This window comes from Dysidea avara, chromosome 1 (genome assembly GCF_963678975.1).
Source record: "Dysidea avara chromosome 1, odDysAvar1.4, whole genome shotgun sequence".
Lineage (NCBI taxonomy): Eukaryota > Metazoa > Porifera > Demospongiae > Dictyoceratida > Dysideidae > Dysidea > Dysidea avara.
In genome coordinates, this window is record NC_089272.1 from 13,520,356 (window position 1) to 13,537,955 (window position 17,600).

The 17,600-nt window shown below is 37.8% G+C and overlaps 1 protein-coding gene across 1 annotated transcript in view; it reads left to right on the top strand.

Annotated features, from left to right (window-relative positions):
* LOC136259048 (IgGFc-binding protein-like) overlaps positions 1 to 17,600 on the top strand; it is a 67,033-nt gene that overhangs the window by 10,689 nt on the left and 38,744 nt on the right. Inside the window, exons 7-22 of the mRNA XM_066052496.1 lie at positions 3,131 to 3,415; positions 3,516 to 4,082; positions 5,149 to 5,469; positions 5,672 to 5,980; positions 6,049 to 6,339; positions 7,628 to 7,939; positions 8,373 to 8,687; positions 8,800 to 9,090; positions 9,147 to 9,455; positions 9,615 to 10,541; positions 11,515 to 11,685; positions 12,316 to 13,248; positions 14,419 to 14,589; positions 15,240 to 16,163; positions 16,378 to 16,548; positions 16,669 to 17,586. Of these exons, the coding sequence (XP_065908568.1) occupies positions 3,131 to 3,415; positions 3,516 to 4,082; positions 5,149 to 5,469; positions 5,672 to 5,980; positions 6,049 to 6,339; positions 7,628 to 7,939; positions 8,373 to 8,687; positions 8,800 to 9,090; positions 9,147 to 9,455; positions 9,615 to 10,541; positions 11,515 to 11,685; positions 12,316 to 13,248; positions 14,419 to 14,589; positions 15,240 to 16,163; positions 16,378 to 16,548; positions 16,669 to 17,586 (7,215 nt within the window). The remainder of the gene's footprint in view (positions 1 to 3,130; positions 3,416 to 3,515; positions 4,083 to 5,148; positions 5,470 to 5,671; positions 5,981 to 6,048; positions 6,340 to 7,627; positions 7,940 to 8,372; positions 8,688 to 8,799; positions 9,091 to 9,146; positions 9,456 to 9,614; positions 10,542 to 11,514; positions 11,686 to 12,315; positions 13,249 to 14,418; positions 14,590 to 15,239; positions 16,164 to 16,377; positions 16,549 to 16,668; positions 17,587 to 17,600) is intronic.

Consider the following 17,600-nt stretch of genomic DNA (forward strand, 5'->3'; position numbering starts at 1 on the left):
CTACATAAAACATGCATGCATGTATCTACAAGCATAGAACAAAAAGAAGGCCTACAAAGTATCAATTCATCTTGTAATCCTTATTTGCCTTGTGATACAGTGTACAGGTGTTGTAATAGAAGAGACCTATGCAATGTGTACAGGAAGGCGTATTTACTTACTCTGGCAATTTCTTAGAAGCAGTCATTAGACTGGACTTTAATCAAGACACACGGTAGTGTGTCGTGCGGCCCAAGTAGCCGGCGCGCCACACCGTGAGTATATTTACAGGAAGAAAGTAAACGCGATTTTCACACCTTTGTAGCTCCGTGATTTCTTATCCTATTAAAACCAAAGTTGCTACAGAAATGCCAGCGAGGAAGGGGAGCCCACATACCAAATTTCAAGAAAATCGCTCCAGCCATTTCCGAGATACGAGCGGCCAAAGTTTGGGTTTTTTTTCTTCGTTTTTTTCTTCTTCTACTTCTTCTTTTCGCACACTTTGCAAAATTCGCAATAAAACACGAATGCGTGTTTGGATCGGGCTGAAATTTGGCACACTTAAAGGGCTCATTAAGGCGAATCTCAGTACCAAGTTTGGTAGGAATCCGATGAACATTCACGGAGTTATGACCGATTATCTGCGTAAAATAAGGTCGAAGGTCTGTCACGCCCACAGGGTAAACCGCTTGAAGGAATGAGCTGAAAATTGCTATGTAGATGGAGTAACTATCGTAGGAGTGCCTTTTTGTGGTTTGAAAGGAATCCAGTTAAAGGCCATCGAGATATGACACAAAATCCAACCTATGTCACAATTACGCGATCGACTTTTATGAATAAAAAAACTATTAGTTTTCACGCCTACCAGCCAAACCGCTTAGAACAGTGAGCTGAAAATCGGTGTGTAGCTGGAATACTTATCATAGAAAGTCCTTGCAGTAGTACAGAAGAATCGGATTACAAACCACTGAGTTATGATTCCAAAGCCAACTACGTGTAGCATATGCGAGATAGAGATACTCTAATAGAACAGTCACCCTAATAAAGCATTCAGCTACGTTTATAACTTACTCCATTATAGAATTTCTTTGGCATTGCAAGTTATTCTGTAGGGAGTTCAGCTACAAACAGTTAATCTTATAGACAATTCAGCTACAAGCAAGTCATCCTGTAGAGAGTTCAGCTACAGATATGTTGCTGTAGAGATTCAGAACATTATAAGTCACACTGAAGAGAATTCAACTATAAACAAGTCACCTTGTAGAGAGTTCAGCTACAACAAGTCACTCTGTAGAGAATTCAGCTACAAACAAGTCACTGCATAAAGGGTTCAGCTACAAAAAAAGCTACCTAGTAGAGAGTTCATCTAGATCAGCTACAAACAAGTTACTTTATGCAATGTTCAGCTACAAGTAAGTCAGCTACAAGAGTTAAGGTGCAAACAAATCACCTGTAGAGAGTTCAGCTACAAACAAATCTCTCTGTAGAGAGATCAGCTAGAAGAAGTTACCTTGTAGAGAGTTCAGCTACAAAGAAACCATCATGTAGAGAGTTCAGCTGCAAACAAATCACCTGTAGAGAGTTCAGCTACAAACAAATCTCCCTGTAGAAAGGTCAGCTATAGAAGAAGTCACCTTGTAGAGAGTTCAGCTACAAAGAACCATCATGTAGAGAGTTCAGCTACAAACAAATCTCCCTGTAGAGAGATCAGCTAGAAGAAGTTTCCTTGTAGAGAGTTCAGCTACAAACAAATCACACTGTAGAAAGATCAGCTAGAAGAAGTTACCTTGTGGAGAGTTCAGCCACAAAGAAACCATCATGTAGAGAGTTCAGCTGCAAACAAATCACCTGTAGAGAGTTCAGCTACAAACAAATCTCCCTGTAGAGAGATCAGCTACAAAGAAACCATCATGTAGAGAGTTAAGGTGCAAACAAATTACCTGTAGAGAGTTCAGCTACAAACAAATCTCCCTGTAGAGAGATCAGCTAGAAGAAGTTTCCTTGTAGAGAGTTCAGCTACAACAAATCACCCTGTAGAAAGATCAGCTAGAAGAAGTTACCTTGTAGAGAGTTCAGCTACAAAGAAACCATCATGTAGAGAGTTCAGCTGCAAACAAATCACCTGTAGAGAGTTCAGCTACAAACAAATCTCCCTGTAGAAAGGTCAGCTAGACGAAGTCGTCTTGTAGAGAGTTCAGCTACAAAGAACCATCATGTAGAGAGTTCAGCTGCAAACAAATCACCTGTATAGAGTTCAGCTACAAACAAATCTCCCTGTAGAGAGATCAGCTAGAGGAAGTTTCCTTGTAGAGAGTTCAGCTACAAAGAAACCATTCTGTAAAGAGCTCAGCTGCAAATAAATCACCCTGTAGAAAATTCAGCCACAAACAAATTGCCCTGTAGAGAGATCAGCTAGAAGAAGTTACTTGTATATTGTTGAGCTACAAACAATTCACCCTATAGAGAGAGCAGCAAGAAGAAGTCACTTTGTAGAGTGTTCAGTTATAAAGAAACCACCATGGAGAGTTCTGTAATAAATATATGTATTATATATATATAATTTGTACATTTACTGATAAAATCAGAAATATTTAAAGTACATCTGCTTCATCTTTTCTTCCTGTGGAAAAGAAAAAAAAGACAGGTTAAAAAAGTCCCAAAGCCGGCCTATGGCCGGATAGGCCGGCTTTGGGGTATACAAATACAAAAAGAAGTGAAATCTAATCCAAAACAGCCAGCTGTAAAAAAAGTGTGCGGCCCTCAAAAAGGCTATGGTGAAAAAAGATGTGAAATCCAAGGTGGCGGCCAAGAAATGGCTGTGATGGTAGGTTAATGGTAAAAATTTTAATAACGGCAATTTAGATGAATTTTTGCCAAGCAAAAATTCATCTAAATTGCCGAGCAAAAATTCATCTAAATTGCCGTTATTAAAATTTTTACCATTAACCTACCATCACAGCCATTTCTTGGCCGCCACCTTGGATTTCACATCTTTTTTCACCATAGCCTTTTTGAGGGCCGCACACTTTTTTTACAGCTGGCTGTTTTGGATTAGATAATACTTTTTGTGACAATTTAAGAAAATTCATATACTACATGTATTATATAAAAAAATTAAGGGTATAAAATAATTCTTCTTTATCCCCTACAGGTTCACCAAGGTTCTCTATTGTGCCAACTAACACATCAGCTTCCCCAGGAAACAATGTAACATTTACATGTTCTGCGTTTGCTGCACCACCACCAGCCATCGTTTGGTCCCATACTAGTATTAGTGGAGTTTCAAGGAACTTAGCAGCACGAGACAATGTTGTGATTAATGGAGATACTTTAATGATCTTTAATGTTGACTACTTTCGAGATGGAGGAAGATACACATGCACTGCTAGCAATACACATGGATCAAATAGTGTGAATTCCCATCTTAATTTAGACTGTGAGTGTTTATAATTACATGTTGTGTTTCTATTGTATATAGGGTAATAGTTAACTTAGTTGATTAATTCATTTATATATTTTGCTCTTATTCTCTAAAGCTTGTGGACTTGGAGGTGTTGACCTAACCTTTGTTGTCGATGAGTCCGGTAGCATTGGTGAAACAAACTTTCAACAATTCAGGGGATTTATTGAAGATGTGACATCAGTGGTAAACGTTGGTCCACATAACAGTCAAGTAGCTGTGATCACTTTTGATAGCACACCAATACTTCGGTTTAATTTAGATGAATATGCAGATAGGACTTCTTTAAATCAAGCTATTCGTGATCTTCCCTACTCTGCTGGTGGTACCGATATAGCAGCAGCATTAAATTTCCTTAGAAATGTGGCCCAGAATGGAACTCTTACAAGTAATCCTAATAATCGACAGATCGCAATGTTCATGACAGATGGACAGTCTGATCCTGATGAAATTGCAATTGCTGCTACAAGCCTCCATGCCACAAATATCTTTCAAGTGTATGCCATTGGTATTTCTGGTGCAAATATTACTCAGTTAAATCGTATTGCCAATGGAGACAGCAACCGTGTATTTTACAGTAATACATTTGACAGTAGTGTGTTGAGGCGTATTGAAGAAGAAGTCATTGCAGAGTTATGCACAGGTATGTATGTATGTACTATGGACAAATGCAGCATGTGAATATGTCTTGAACAACATACATACACATGAGTTTATCATACAGTACAATAGTACTGTATATCAGACATCATGAAGAATTATGCTTAAATATCAGCCTAAAACCAGCCTCATTTTCCTTCATAACAGCTTGACGATATTGGTTAGACATAGCCAAGCACAAAAATGCTGTAGAGCGACCCCAAACCCTTCCGACAAGTTTCTTAGGTTAATGCTACAGACCTGATTTCTTCACTGTTTGACATCACTTTGGCCTGAGACATGCTTTATTGTCAACTGCAGCAGCTACAGTGCATGCATAATGGACTTACCTTTGTCCTCCTTTGTGTTCCAGTTCTTTCATTGATAACACAAGGTGTCAGTTAGTGATAGCCCAATATGGCTTCCCTCTGGCTATGTTGACTAGCCTATCCTTCTTATAGCCCACATTTTCTGTAGCAACTGGATTGATTGCAGAGATTCTTCTCGTAATGTTTTTCAATTGTATTGCTGTGTAATGGGTGGAGCATAGCTGAAAATGAATCATCATGGCCACTTCATTTTTTAGTATACAATTGATTTATGACATGCATTCAGGTAATTTTATGATGTGCCTGGTGCCATTCTTTCTTTTATGTGGTATACATGGGTTCAATATCCATAACTACATTGTAAAAAGTAAATAAACAAGTGGAAGGAAGATTAGAAATTTTAAGTTGGATTAGGGACCAATGAACAAAAGGTAGTGAAAGAAGTAAATAGCTAAAAGTGGTGAAACAAGAAAGGTTGCCTATACCTGCAGATATACTAAATCCCTAATTCAGTCAACCACAATTCCTAATTTTCCTAAAAATGTAGTGTGCATAGGCAGTGAAAACTGGATGGGGAATGAGAAGGGGGTCTCATACTACCAAAGCATAGCTGGAATTCAATAATATTATGTGTACTTGGTTTCATCAAAAAAAGTGTTTTATACACTTAATGTACCTACCATACCAGTATCCATCTTTTTAACATGTCTGTCTATCTCCTTGTGTTCTTCACTTTTGTAGTTCGTTTTGAGATCGCTACTCATGTCACCAACACATCAGTTATTCAAAATAACAATGCCTTCCTCAGCTGTGAATTCTATGGTACAGAAATCATTAACATCACTTGGACCACCTCTGACAGATCAGTGATCACCAGTGATGTGTCTTACATTACTATCATTTCTAGTTCATCTTCCACCAGATCATCATCTTCTTTGCAGTTCACCAATGTTGATGGAGCTCAGAGCGAAGGGTGGTATACATGTACTGCTTATTCCTATGATAATGGTATGAGCCAAAATATTATAACACTGTCATCTGGAGCCTATCTATATGTTCAAGGTATGCAGTACATATTTGTAATTACAATACTGATTCAAAAAGTTTGATTGGTTATTCAGCATTGTATTTAAATCCTTTCAAAATGTGTCAGCAAGTCTGCTAATGATGACCTACTGATGCAATTTTATCAGCCTGGTTGTTAATGATCATAAAGAGCTACAAAATTTACATGTATATTATGTATATGTTCTATTTTCTTCAGTTCCACCGGTAGTGCAGGTCGTTCCACAGCAGAATATTTTCACCGCATTTGAGCATCAATCATTCCAGATAAGATTCGAGGTTCTCAATGCTCGTCCCATAGTCACAGCCTCAGGAATTACATGGAGATTTAATGACCAAATCCAGTTGAATAATTTGAACATGTTGAATGGTGCCGGACTATCCTTCTCCACTGACACGAGAAGTTTGACCATTACAAATGTGAATTACAACATTAGTGGCTTGTATTTCTTCAGCGCTTTCAATGGAGCTGGAAGAGCAAGTACATTTATCACTGTAAATGTGGAAGGTAAGCAGCGGCTAAGTAGAATATTTAATGTTGACTGTATTGTGCACTAAACAGTTATTTTACTACAGGTATCCCAAAATTTACTGTTGCTCCACCTGAGATGTCAGTGATCAATGCTGGAGGAAGTATCACCTTATCTTGTTCAGCCACTGCTATTCCACAACCAACTATCACATGGTCACGCACCAGATACTATGGGACTGAGACGCTCTCTCACAACTCGTCTGAGAACATTATGATTGATGGCAATGTACTGACTGTCAGTAATGTACAGTATTACAGAGATAATGGGACCTACAGTTGTATAGCTGCAAACAGTAGAGGAAGTAATCATTCTTTTGCTGAAGTAAAGGTTCATGGTAAGAGTTTTAAGTACAACAGGGTCATATGATACTATGCTGTATTTCATAATATATTCAATGAAAAATCTCAGCCATTTGTTGCAGTTTAGCTGTATAACCTTTTGGAAGAATTTTGTATTTTAACATAACGGTGTGAAATACTAACATGTATTTAATTTGTTTAATTTGCTTATACCTACAGCACATGTGTGCACAAAGGCATTCTGCTGGTATATGTAGTAGCTACTTTTGTATGTGTATGACGCACATACATATAGTACGTACAAGTTGAGCTGGATCCTAAAAAACAGCTAAAAATGAGAAGTGGATTTTTCTCAAGAGATTTAACATTTGCTAACCAGTGCACGATGACAGTAAAAGTGTCAATAACAGGCATATGTGGTTTGGCTCCATTATAAGTATTGGAAAGGGTTGTAGTTGATACTTGCACTTTATGGCTTTCCCATAGGAAATGTGTGGTGAATATTTTGGTTGAGTTGTAAATATTGTGTCAGGCATTTGAATGAAAAGATTTTTAAATATTTTTAGTGGGTCAAGTAGTGATACAAATGAGCGAAGTTTCAAGACTGTGTGTAATTGTATCCATGAGTTATTAAATGTTTTTGAGGATCCAGCTCAATGCGTACATACTAAAGCTATATGTAACACACTTTACTATGATTTGACAAACATCAATGTAGAGATATACATGTAAGTGTTACTTTATTAAACTTTTAGCTTTTGAGTACTATTAGTATGTGTAGAGTTTGGACACTGGTATAAAAGCCAATAAAGAATATAAAAATACTGTATACGTACAAATTTTCGAGGCATGTAATTTTCGCGGATTGACAAATTTCAGGATTTTTGCAGCTTTGTTTTTTTAGGATTACTTGATTTTCACTGAGGCTACCTATTAGAAAGCATAGAGCTAACCCAGATAATCGTTACTTTTCGAGGATGAAAATTTTGCAGAAAGCCAAGCAACCCCGAAATCTGCAAGAATTGTGTCCCTCAAAAATTTGTACGTATACGGTAATAGTTACTATTATTATGTCTCTCAGCTATACCCATCACCCTTCCACCACACCCCAGCCTAATGTTTTGCACTGTTAGGCGATACACTCCTGTATTGCATAAGGTGATCTGAAAGCCATTGAAAAAGTCCCCCCAATTTTACTGACAACCTACCTGAAATCGCTGGACCCAGTCCACAATACATAATTGTTGATTCATGTCCTACACCCACACCAAGCATGTTAACTTTACTTTATCAGTAGATGTACAAATTTTTGTTGTAATATAGTTCCACTGGCGATTTCTACACTTCCTGAAAATGTAACAGTTGATAATGGAGATAGTGCATCCTTTACATTTGGTGTGACTGGTTCAGATATTGTCAACATAACATGGATATCTCCCAGCGGAGCTGTGATTGATGCTACATTACCAGATGTCACATTATCTACTAATACAAACCACACAGCAGTGATGTCTTCTATAACCATCAGTAACTTGCAGCGAGATCCATCAGAGGGATGGTACACATGTATTTGCTATGCAATGAACAGGTCTGAAATTTATTATGTACAAGCTCAAGTCTATCTCTTTGTACAAGGTATGTCATATTGGTATCTGTAGGGTGATTCTAGACTTGAGAAAGTAGTATATACATAATTGTGTTAATGTACTTGTAAGATAGTTGCATGTTAAAAGACTGATCAATACAAAGCAATCTGTATAAAGCCAACAATCAGGTATTCAGGTTCACATGAACCTCACTATTGTGGACATTTTGGGGCACAGAATTTTTGGCCACTTTTTGCTGTAATATAGAAGTTTTCCTCTTTCAGAGGTAAAATTGTATTAACCAGACCTGTTGGGATAAAAGTTTTTGTTCTTATTATGAAGGTTTTTTCTATTGTGTCCTTAATTCGGGGAGTTTGTAAAGAGATTCCACTGTATTGAATACACATCGTTATATATGTATATGTAGTAGAGTGCTGTGTTATTCGATTTATCATTTATACAAACTTTGTATTTATATGCAGTGGTACCAGAAGTCCGATCATTGCAAGGCCGTGATTTCACTGTGACAGAAGGATCCACAGCTGCAATTCAGTTTGAAATACACAATGCTAACCCTCCTGTAAGGTGGTTTGAAATTGTGTGGCTTTATGGAGAAGATACTGAGTTAAACTTCCTACCCAATGGCACAGTAGTTGATGGAACTATAATGACATTTTCTGAAGACTACTTGACATTAACTTTTACCAACATCACTTATAATATCAGTGGAAGACTTGAGTTTAGTGCCAGTAATATAGCTGGGCAATCTACTGAATATGTAGACATCACTGTCCATGGTAAGTGATGCATAGTAGACATGCCACTTTATAACATTGCACAGACACGGTTATGTTGTAATCGGCTTTCTTGCTGGCCATATATACCTTATTTTAATCTTTTTGCTTCTAGGAAATCCAAAGTTCACTGAGACACCAGAAAACATGGTTGTCACAGTTGGCGGTACAGCACTATTGTCGTGTTCAGCTTCTGCCATACCTACACCAACCATCACATGGCATCGTATAAAAAACAACAATGCTACAAATGAAATGCTTCCTGGGTCATATGGCAACATTTTGTTCATTGACAACACCATTGCAATTGAAAATGTACAGTACAATCAGGATGAAGGCTATTATGTATGTAGAGCAAGCAATTCTTTGCAGACAACGGATGCTGTGTCATTTGTAAAAGTTTATGGTAAGATGTTGTATGAGTTTAAAGTAAAAGCTTATATTTTGTATATTTCTGCGTAGTTCCTTTAGTGCTTCAATCAGCACCTGGTAATGCAACTGTACTTGAAGGGCAAGAAGCTACTTTTACATGCACAATTGATGGTACTGATATTCTCAATGCCACCTGGTTCTCCCCCTCTGGAACACCACTTGAACCATCACCAAATATTGCCATTGTTAATGATATAACTCCCACTGGTGTGGTGACAACCTTAAGAATTACAAATATCCAATGGCCTGATAATCATGGTTCATACACATTTCAATGTGTAGCACAAAATGGTACTACAACTGCGACTGTTCAAACTACAGCTCATCTCCATGTTCAAGGTAACTAGCTATACCAAATACATACAAATAGCATCATTTTAATAATACAGTGGGTATTGGTCATGTAGCTACCATATGGTATTGCTTTTGTAGTCACCACTGTTGATGTGTAATTTTAAAAATATCATTTATACATAGTCAATGTTTTCTTGCACACAGTGTGTTTGTTTAATGGATTAAAATATGAAGAGGGACATCAGATATTGTCAGACTGTACTACTAGATGTACTTGCACCAGAGGAGTGTTCAGCTGTCAACAACAAACTTGTGCAATTGATGGACCAACATGTTCTGCATCTGGTGATCCTCATTACCACACCTTTGATTCACGCTATTTTGACTTTCAAGGAGACTGTGAATACGTCCTGACTCAATCATGCAACACCAGTGATTTCTCTGTATATGTCACTAACAGTGGACACAATTCACGTGTGTCTTGTACTGATACAGTAAGAGTTGTAATTCCCGGTGAGAACCTCAATATATTGTTAGGAAGAGGAGGAGGAGGAACAGTTACAATTAATAATATAACACAACCCAACAATGGAGATAAAGTAATACTAAAATCTGGTCAAGTGGAAGTTGTTAGGGCTGGAGGACGTCCTCATGTAATATTGACTGTAAGCGGTGTAAAAGTTTCATGGGATGGACTATATCGTGTAGAGGTGACTGTAGCAACAAGCTGGAGAGGAAGATTATGTGGACTATGTGGCAATTATAATGACGATCCTGATGATGATTTCATATCTCCTGATGGTATGATATTGTCATCACCTGATGCATTCGGTGGTAGTTGGGTAGTTGGTAACACTACTCAAGGCAGTTGTGGTGGTCTCAATGAGCTTGGAACTTGTGATGTTATGGAGATTGCACGATCAAGATGTGCAGCACTACAGACAGACCCTTTCATGTCTTGTAACAATGTTGTTTCTCCAGACGCATTCATTGCTGATTGTGTATACGATTACTGCTATTGCAATGATGGTGATAAAGAGGATTGTTACTGTAACAGCTTAGCTACTTATGCATCTGCTTGTGCTGAAGCTGGTGTAATATTACCAAACTGGAGAGAATCTTCTTCATGTCGTAAGTTTTAGTTGTATGTGAATGAAAATCTAATAAGGAATAAGTTCCTTCAGTTATGTAAAATTATTGATGTCATTGAAGTCAGTACTAGATTGTTACAACTGATTTACATTATCACATCTTCTTTTTGAAATACTGTAAAACACCGTTAGCACGCTGATACAAAATGGCCATGGGATACTTATACAGAAATAAGTTTAAATCACATATATAAATGCGTAGATAAAATGTAAAAATGTGTGTGGAAATACTGTAGTTCAAAAGCCATTACAATAGAAAGCACTGGCTAAAACTGAAGGTAGAAGTAAAGCCTATGGTGCATGCAATGTGGTGCTAATAGCACATTCCTATGCATGGATTAACTGGCATCTAACTGGAAAACTACACAGCTAAAGCCATTGTTTGGTCAGTTAGTTATGCTGTAATTTCAATAACATATAGTTGACGCCATATAATCTGAACGTTTTGAATTGCAAGGAAAGCAAGTTTTGTAGTTAATTGCACCCAACTAGCAATGCCAAGCCATCATAAAGGTGAAGTTGTGAAACTAGACAGAATATCATATTAAGATTTTGAGTAAAAAGTTATACTGTACAAAGTACCACTCAAATACATTGGAGCACTTGTTTTCTTGAGTCACGAGTAAACTCAAGTGATTTGTGAATAACGCTATACTTACAGAATTGCATAATAGCTCGGAAGAGTTCTAGCCATGAGTCATCTGTGAGGGATGAGTGAATCTGTGACAGTACTCTGTAATGGTTGTTGTATCTAACCCTTGAAATTTCTACCTGTATAGCTAGAATGCAACATTGTGTTGAGTGGTACTGTAGAAATTTTTTATATAGATATTGTACAAAATATTGATAAATGATCAATTAGTTGGTTAATCAAATTAATCTTTTACAATGTTACACTACATGATGAATTACAATAACTGTTTGCACATGTCACATCTGTTACCTTCTTGTAGTTATTGAATGCCCAGCTGGCACAGTATATCAACAATGTGGTCCATTGTGTCCTCAGACATGTGATAATATTGGAACATCAAACTGTCTTGGAGGGTGTGCGGCAGGATGTTTCTGTCCTAATGGACAAGTGTGGTATGATGGAAACTGTATGGATGTAGCTTCATGTCCAGGTTTGTAATAAATTGATAGAATGGCTATATAATGTCATCATAATGGAGTAGAGTAACACATTTTAATTAATAAGTTACCTCACTAACCAATACATTTACTGTAGGAATTATGGCTCAGTTAACTGTATCATGGAAGCTTTAAATGGAGATCTAGTATCAATATCATCTCAGAAACCCTAACTAGCATGCAAACACATAGGAATAGCAACCCGGGGGGGGGGGGGGGCAAGGGGGGCTGGAGTTACCCTTACGAATTTCTGATTGTAAATTCAAAAATATTGAGATACTCTAATAGAGCAGTCAGTTACTCTAATAAAGCAGTCACAGTATTCAGAGAAGTAGTGTAGCAAATTATGGATTTTTATGCACTTTATCAGTGATACAATCTATATTATTTAGTGGAGGGCAGCCATTCTTATCAGGTGTTGACTTTGTTTTTTGTTTTTTTGTTTTTTTTTTGCTCTTCAACACCAACTCCCTATCTAAAAATATGTTGCTATACCTATGAAACATAAGGATTTAACCATAAACACTATGCAGTTAATAGCATGATTAAATAGGTACCACTTAACTGTATTGCAAGTTTACAACTTGAATTGAATTTATCAAATTTGCTTGCTTACATTTTAGTTTGCTTGTTCAATGGCATACAATATGATGAAGGTCAGCATATACAGCCCAACTGCAGTACGAGATGTATTTGTCAAGATGGCCACTTCATCTGTACTCCTCAGTTTTGTCCTATAGTTGGACCTTCCTGTTATGCTGCTGGTGACCCACACTATCGCACCTTTGATTCTCGTTACTATGACTTTCAAGGAGTATGTGAATATGTCCTCACACAACCATGCAACAGCAGTGAATTCTCTGTCATCGTCACTAACAGTGCACACAATTCACGTGTCTCTTGTACTGACACAGTAAGAGTTGTAGTTCCTAGTGAGAACCTTGATATATTATTAGGAAGAGGAGGAGGAGGAACTGTTATGATTAATGGTATACCACAAACCAACAATGGTGATGAAGTAATACTAACATCTGGTGAAGTAGAAGTTGTTAGGGTTGGAGGACGTCCTCATGTCATGCTAAATGTAAGCGGAGTAAAAGTTTCGTGGGATGGACTATATCATGTAGAAGTGACTGTCAGAGAAAGCTGGAGTGGACAATTATGTGGACTGTGTGGTAATTACAATGGTGACCCTAATGATGATTTTATGACCCCTGATGGATTACTAGCTAGTTCACCAGATGAATTTGCCCCTACTTGGCTTGTTGCTAACACCACCGGAGAGGGCTGTGCTGGACTTGCTCCTCTAGAACCTTGTCCTGCAGATGTTATGGCCAACGCACAGATGAGATGTAATGAAATGCAGAGTAACAATTTTACGCTGTGCAACAGTGTACTTGATGCAACTTCTTACATCAATGACTGCGTTTATGATTATTGCCACTGTAATGAAAGAGATCGACCTGATTGCTACTGCAATAATTTAGCTGCCTATGCTAGTGCCTGTGCATCCAATGGAGTTGTAATACCAAACTGGAGGAGAGATTTAATGTGTCGTAAGTTGAAAACAAAATCATTGTAAATGTTAAACAAGTAGCTAATATAGTTGTTCAGTGTCTGCAAAGCAAGGATGGTTCCTGAAAACTTTCTCTCCAGAAGTCAGCTGTTTTTAAGATGCTCATAATTAGCTATATAAGGACAACTTTTAGTAGGGATCATAGAAATAAAAAGCAAGGAAACAAGGGAGGCAATCTATTCGTAATAGTGGACTTTTAATGCTTACGTACTTCAGGTGTGTACTAACCATCATTATTACTGGGAAGTTAATGGCTAATCCACTTTACTTTCAGGCATGTTACATCCATTATATAGCATTACCAACAAAGAACAGTACAAGAATGGCCTGTACAATCAATCCACTAACTATGGACAATTCTTGTAACAGCCAGCTGTACTCCACTACGTATTGCTGCAAATCAATACCTTTGAGGTAGTGGAGAAGGAAATAGAGGACAAGGTAAGTCCTAGATGCATGCATTGTAGCTACTGCATGTCTTGGGCTGAAGTGATGTCAAGCAGTGAAGAAATCAGAGTTAACCATGGTGGCTGAAGGCATCAATTTGTCAGTTAATCAAAAGTTCTGTTATTAAAATTTCATAGCAACTTGTTGGAAGGTTGTTGGAAGGATTTGGGGTCTCTCTGCAGGCATTTTAACCTTGGCTATAATATATGCTTAACCAATGCTGCCAAGCTGTTTTGAAGACAAAAATTAATGATGATTTTTGGGCAGTATTGAAGGGCAAGAAAACCCAAGCATTCGTGATTCCTACTATGGTAACAATACTGCTGTACTGTATATGTAATGACTAGCTATAAACTGGCAACCATAGAAATAACAAGTTGGTGTTGTGCTACTTCTAAAAACCAGGCAATATGCAGCTAGCTAGCTAACTCATCTGTTAATCAACTATGTATTGCTGTGTTATTATTTTAGCTAGTTGTTTTTTTTTGATTTTGCAATGATGCATCAATTAATTATGTTATTGTCATTTCGGGTTTTGTAATTCATGAAATTTTCATAGCCCTTCAATTACGTTGCTAGCATTTCTAAGGAAGCACTTGTTAAACAGACCGCTTTTAGCAACATGTTATGCACAGTAGTATCTTCTAAACTGCTTTATAGTTTCAACATTGTATAAATCAGAACATTTTTGTACCGTTTGCAGCTCTCCAGTGTTCACCAGGGATGGTATATCAACAGTGTGGTCCATTGTGTCCTCAGACATGTGATAATATTGGAACATCAAATTGTCAAGGAGGATGTGCTGAAGGATGTTTCTGTCCTGATGGTCAAGTGCTCTCTGAAGGAAGATGTATTAATCCAATAGCTTGTCCAGGTTTGTGCATATTGTCCTTGGGGTAGCTTCTGTGACACATTTATACAGATTAGTATGCATGCCATACAAAGTATAATAATATTAGTGTGAACAGGGAATCTTACATAGTAATAGTCTGTGCAGGAATATAGTGCAACAGCATTTAAATAGCGGCTGAATAGTCATAATAATTTAGCTGTAATCACAACACATGATGTGTGGCCCAAGAAGCTGGTATTCTGCACCAATGCATTATTAACGGGACTTTTTGGAACAAGGATATTTTCACTGCAGAAGTGCCCTTTAGCTTGTTTGATTTCACAACCCCTTATCCTGGTATTCTTTTGAAAGCTACATTCTTTTTCACAGCATGCCTGATTTGGTAAATGCAGCACCTTGCGTTCTTTTTACATATTCACCAATATGTACAGTTGAGTAGTGAATTATCTGCTTAGAGCGCACCAGGCTGGTGTTGTTAGCTGAAATATCCCAGTGCATCTAATGTATGATATGCAAAGACTTTTCTGCATTTACAGCAGCAGGGCTGCAATGTTATGTGTTTTCATTTGTCAGTCTATAGTGGGAAAAAGTACAAATTTTATGATGTTAACATCTCAATAATTACTATCTACATAGCTGTATGTCTCTACATAAATTTTTCTTTTCCTTAGTTTGCAGACATATGGGTGTAGAGTATGAAGAAGGAGATCAAATAAGGCCAGATTGCTTAACTCACTGCACATGCCAGAAAGGACGATTTAATTGTCAACCTCAAAATTGCATCACTGATGGAGCCACTTGTTATGCCTGGGGTGACCCTCATTACACCACCTTTGATTCAAGAAAGTTTGACTTTCAAGGAGATTGTGAATATGTCTTTACTCAACCATGTAACAGCAGTGAATTCTCTGTCATTGTTTCTAATGCTGCACACAATTCGTATGTCTCTTGTACCGATTCAGTGAGGGTTATAGTACCAAGCGAGAATCTTAACATTTTATTAGAAAGAGGAGGAGCTGTTACAATAAATGATATACCACAAGCCAACAATGGAGATGGTTCAATACTAAAATCTGGTGAAGTTGAAGTTATTAGAGTAGGAGGACGTCCTCATGTATTGTTAAGTGTAAGTGGAGTGAAAGTTTCCTGGGATGGACTGTATCGTGTTGATGTAACTGTTTCCAGAAGATGGAGTGGAAAGCTTTGTGGACTATGTGGTAATTACAATGGTGACACGTCTGATGAGTTTTTGACATCCGACAATGTGCTGGTCAGTGATCCTAATGAGTTTGCTGTTAGTTGGCCATACTCAGAAAACAATTCAACAACTTGCAGAGAACTTGAAATACCTGTGCCATGTGGTGCTGATGTTACTGTGGAAGCTCAGACTAGGTGTGCTGTGATGAGAGAAGGTGTGTTCAGAGCTGGAAACACAGTGCTGGATCCCTCACCATTTATAGAAGCCTGTGAATATGACTATTGTTATTGTGATATTACTAGCAGAGAAGAGTGTTACTGCAATAGTTTGTCAGCATATGCTGCAGCATGTTCTGATAATGGAATAGTGTTATCTGATTGGAGGAACAGCTATTGCAGTATGTAAATGTAGTGTGCATGCACATGTTCTGTATTGATGTTTCATGTCTTTAATTTTGCTGCTATGAAGCTACAAAATTTGATCCCTTTTCTTCTTTTAATTGTTGCTTGCAGGGAGTTTACATTATTTGAAACCGAATGAAATAATTATATAATGGAAACACTTTAATGAACGTGTACATATAATTATGTAAATATACACACCTCCTACAGCTATTGAGTGTCCAGCTGGGATGGTCTACCAACAGTGTGGATCGTTGTGTCCTCAGACATGTGAAAATGTTGGTCAAGGTCCTTGTAGTAGTGGATGTGCTGAAGGTTGCTTCTGTCCTGATGGTCAAGTGTTGATCAATGGAGTCTGTAGACATGCCTTGGCTTGTCCAGGTATGTACCCATAAACTTTATAAAGTGGCATAGTAAATTAAAGTAGCAGTGGTATTTACAGTATGCTGGTTTACCATCAAATAAATATCAGTTGTTTTTAACGTTGTCCTTTCCTTACAGTGTGTACACACATGGGTATTGTGTATGAAGAAGGTGACCAAATACAACCAAACTGTGGATCAAGATGTGTCTGTCGTAATGGACAGTTTAGATGTCAGTCTCAACCATGCCTACTAGATGGTGCTACCTGCTATGCATCTGGTGATCCACACTACCGCACTTTTGATCTGCGTACATTTGACTTTCAAGGAACTTGTGAATATGTAATGGCCCAACCTTGTAACAGCAGTGAATTCTCTATCACAGCCACCAATAGTGCACATAATCCATACGTGTCTTGTGCTGAGTCAGTCAGAGTTGTTGTTCCCAATGAGAATCTTGAAATAGTGTTGGGTAGAAGAGGTTCAGTTACCATAAATGACAGGCTACAATCCACCACTACTGACAGTACAATAATGCAGTCTGATGGTGTTACTGTGACCAGAATTGGTGGCCATTCTCGTGTCTTCCTTTCTAGTGGTATAGAAATATTCTTCGATGGTTCTACTAGAGTGACAGTTACAGTATCTTCTGCTTGGATTGGACAACTATGTGGACTATGTGGTAACTACAATGGTGATCCTTCTGATGACTTCCAAAATCCAGAAGGAATTCTTCTTACATCACCAAACAGTTTTGGCCTCAGCTGGGCAGTTTACAGTGACAATGAATTGTGTGGAGACCTCACACCTCCTCCAGCATGTTCAACAAGTATCATGTCTGAAGCTCAAGAACGATGTACTATTCTACAACAAGAGATGTTTGCTGTGGCCAATAGCATGGTTGATCCAGCACCATTTATAAACGACTGCATCTATGATTATTGCCTCTGCAATGAAGCAGATCGAGAGGAATGCTTCTGTAACATTTTAGCCAACTATGCTGGAGCATGTGCTAATAATGGGATAGTAATCAATAACTGGAGAGATACTGTCTGTGGTATGCATGCATGT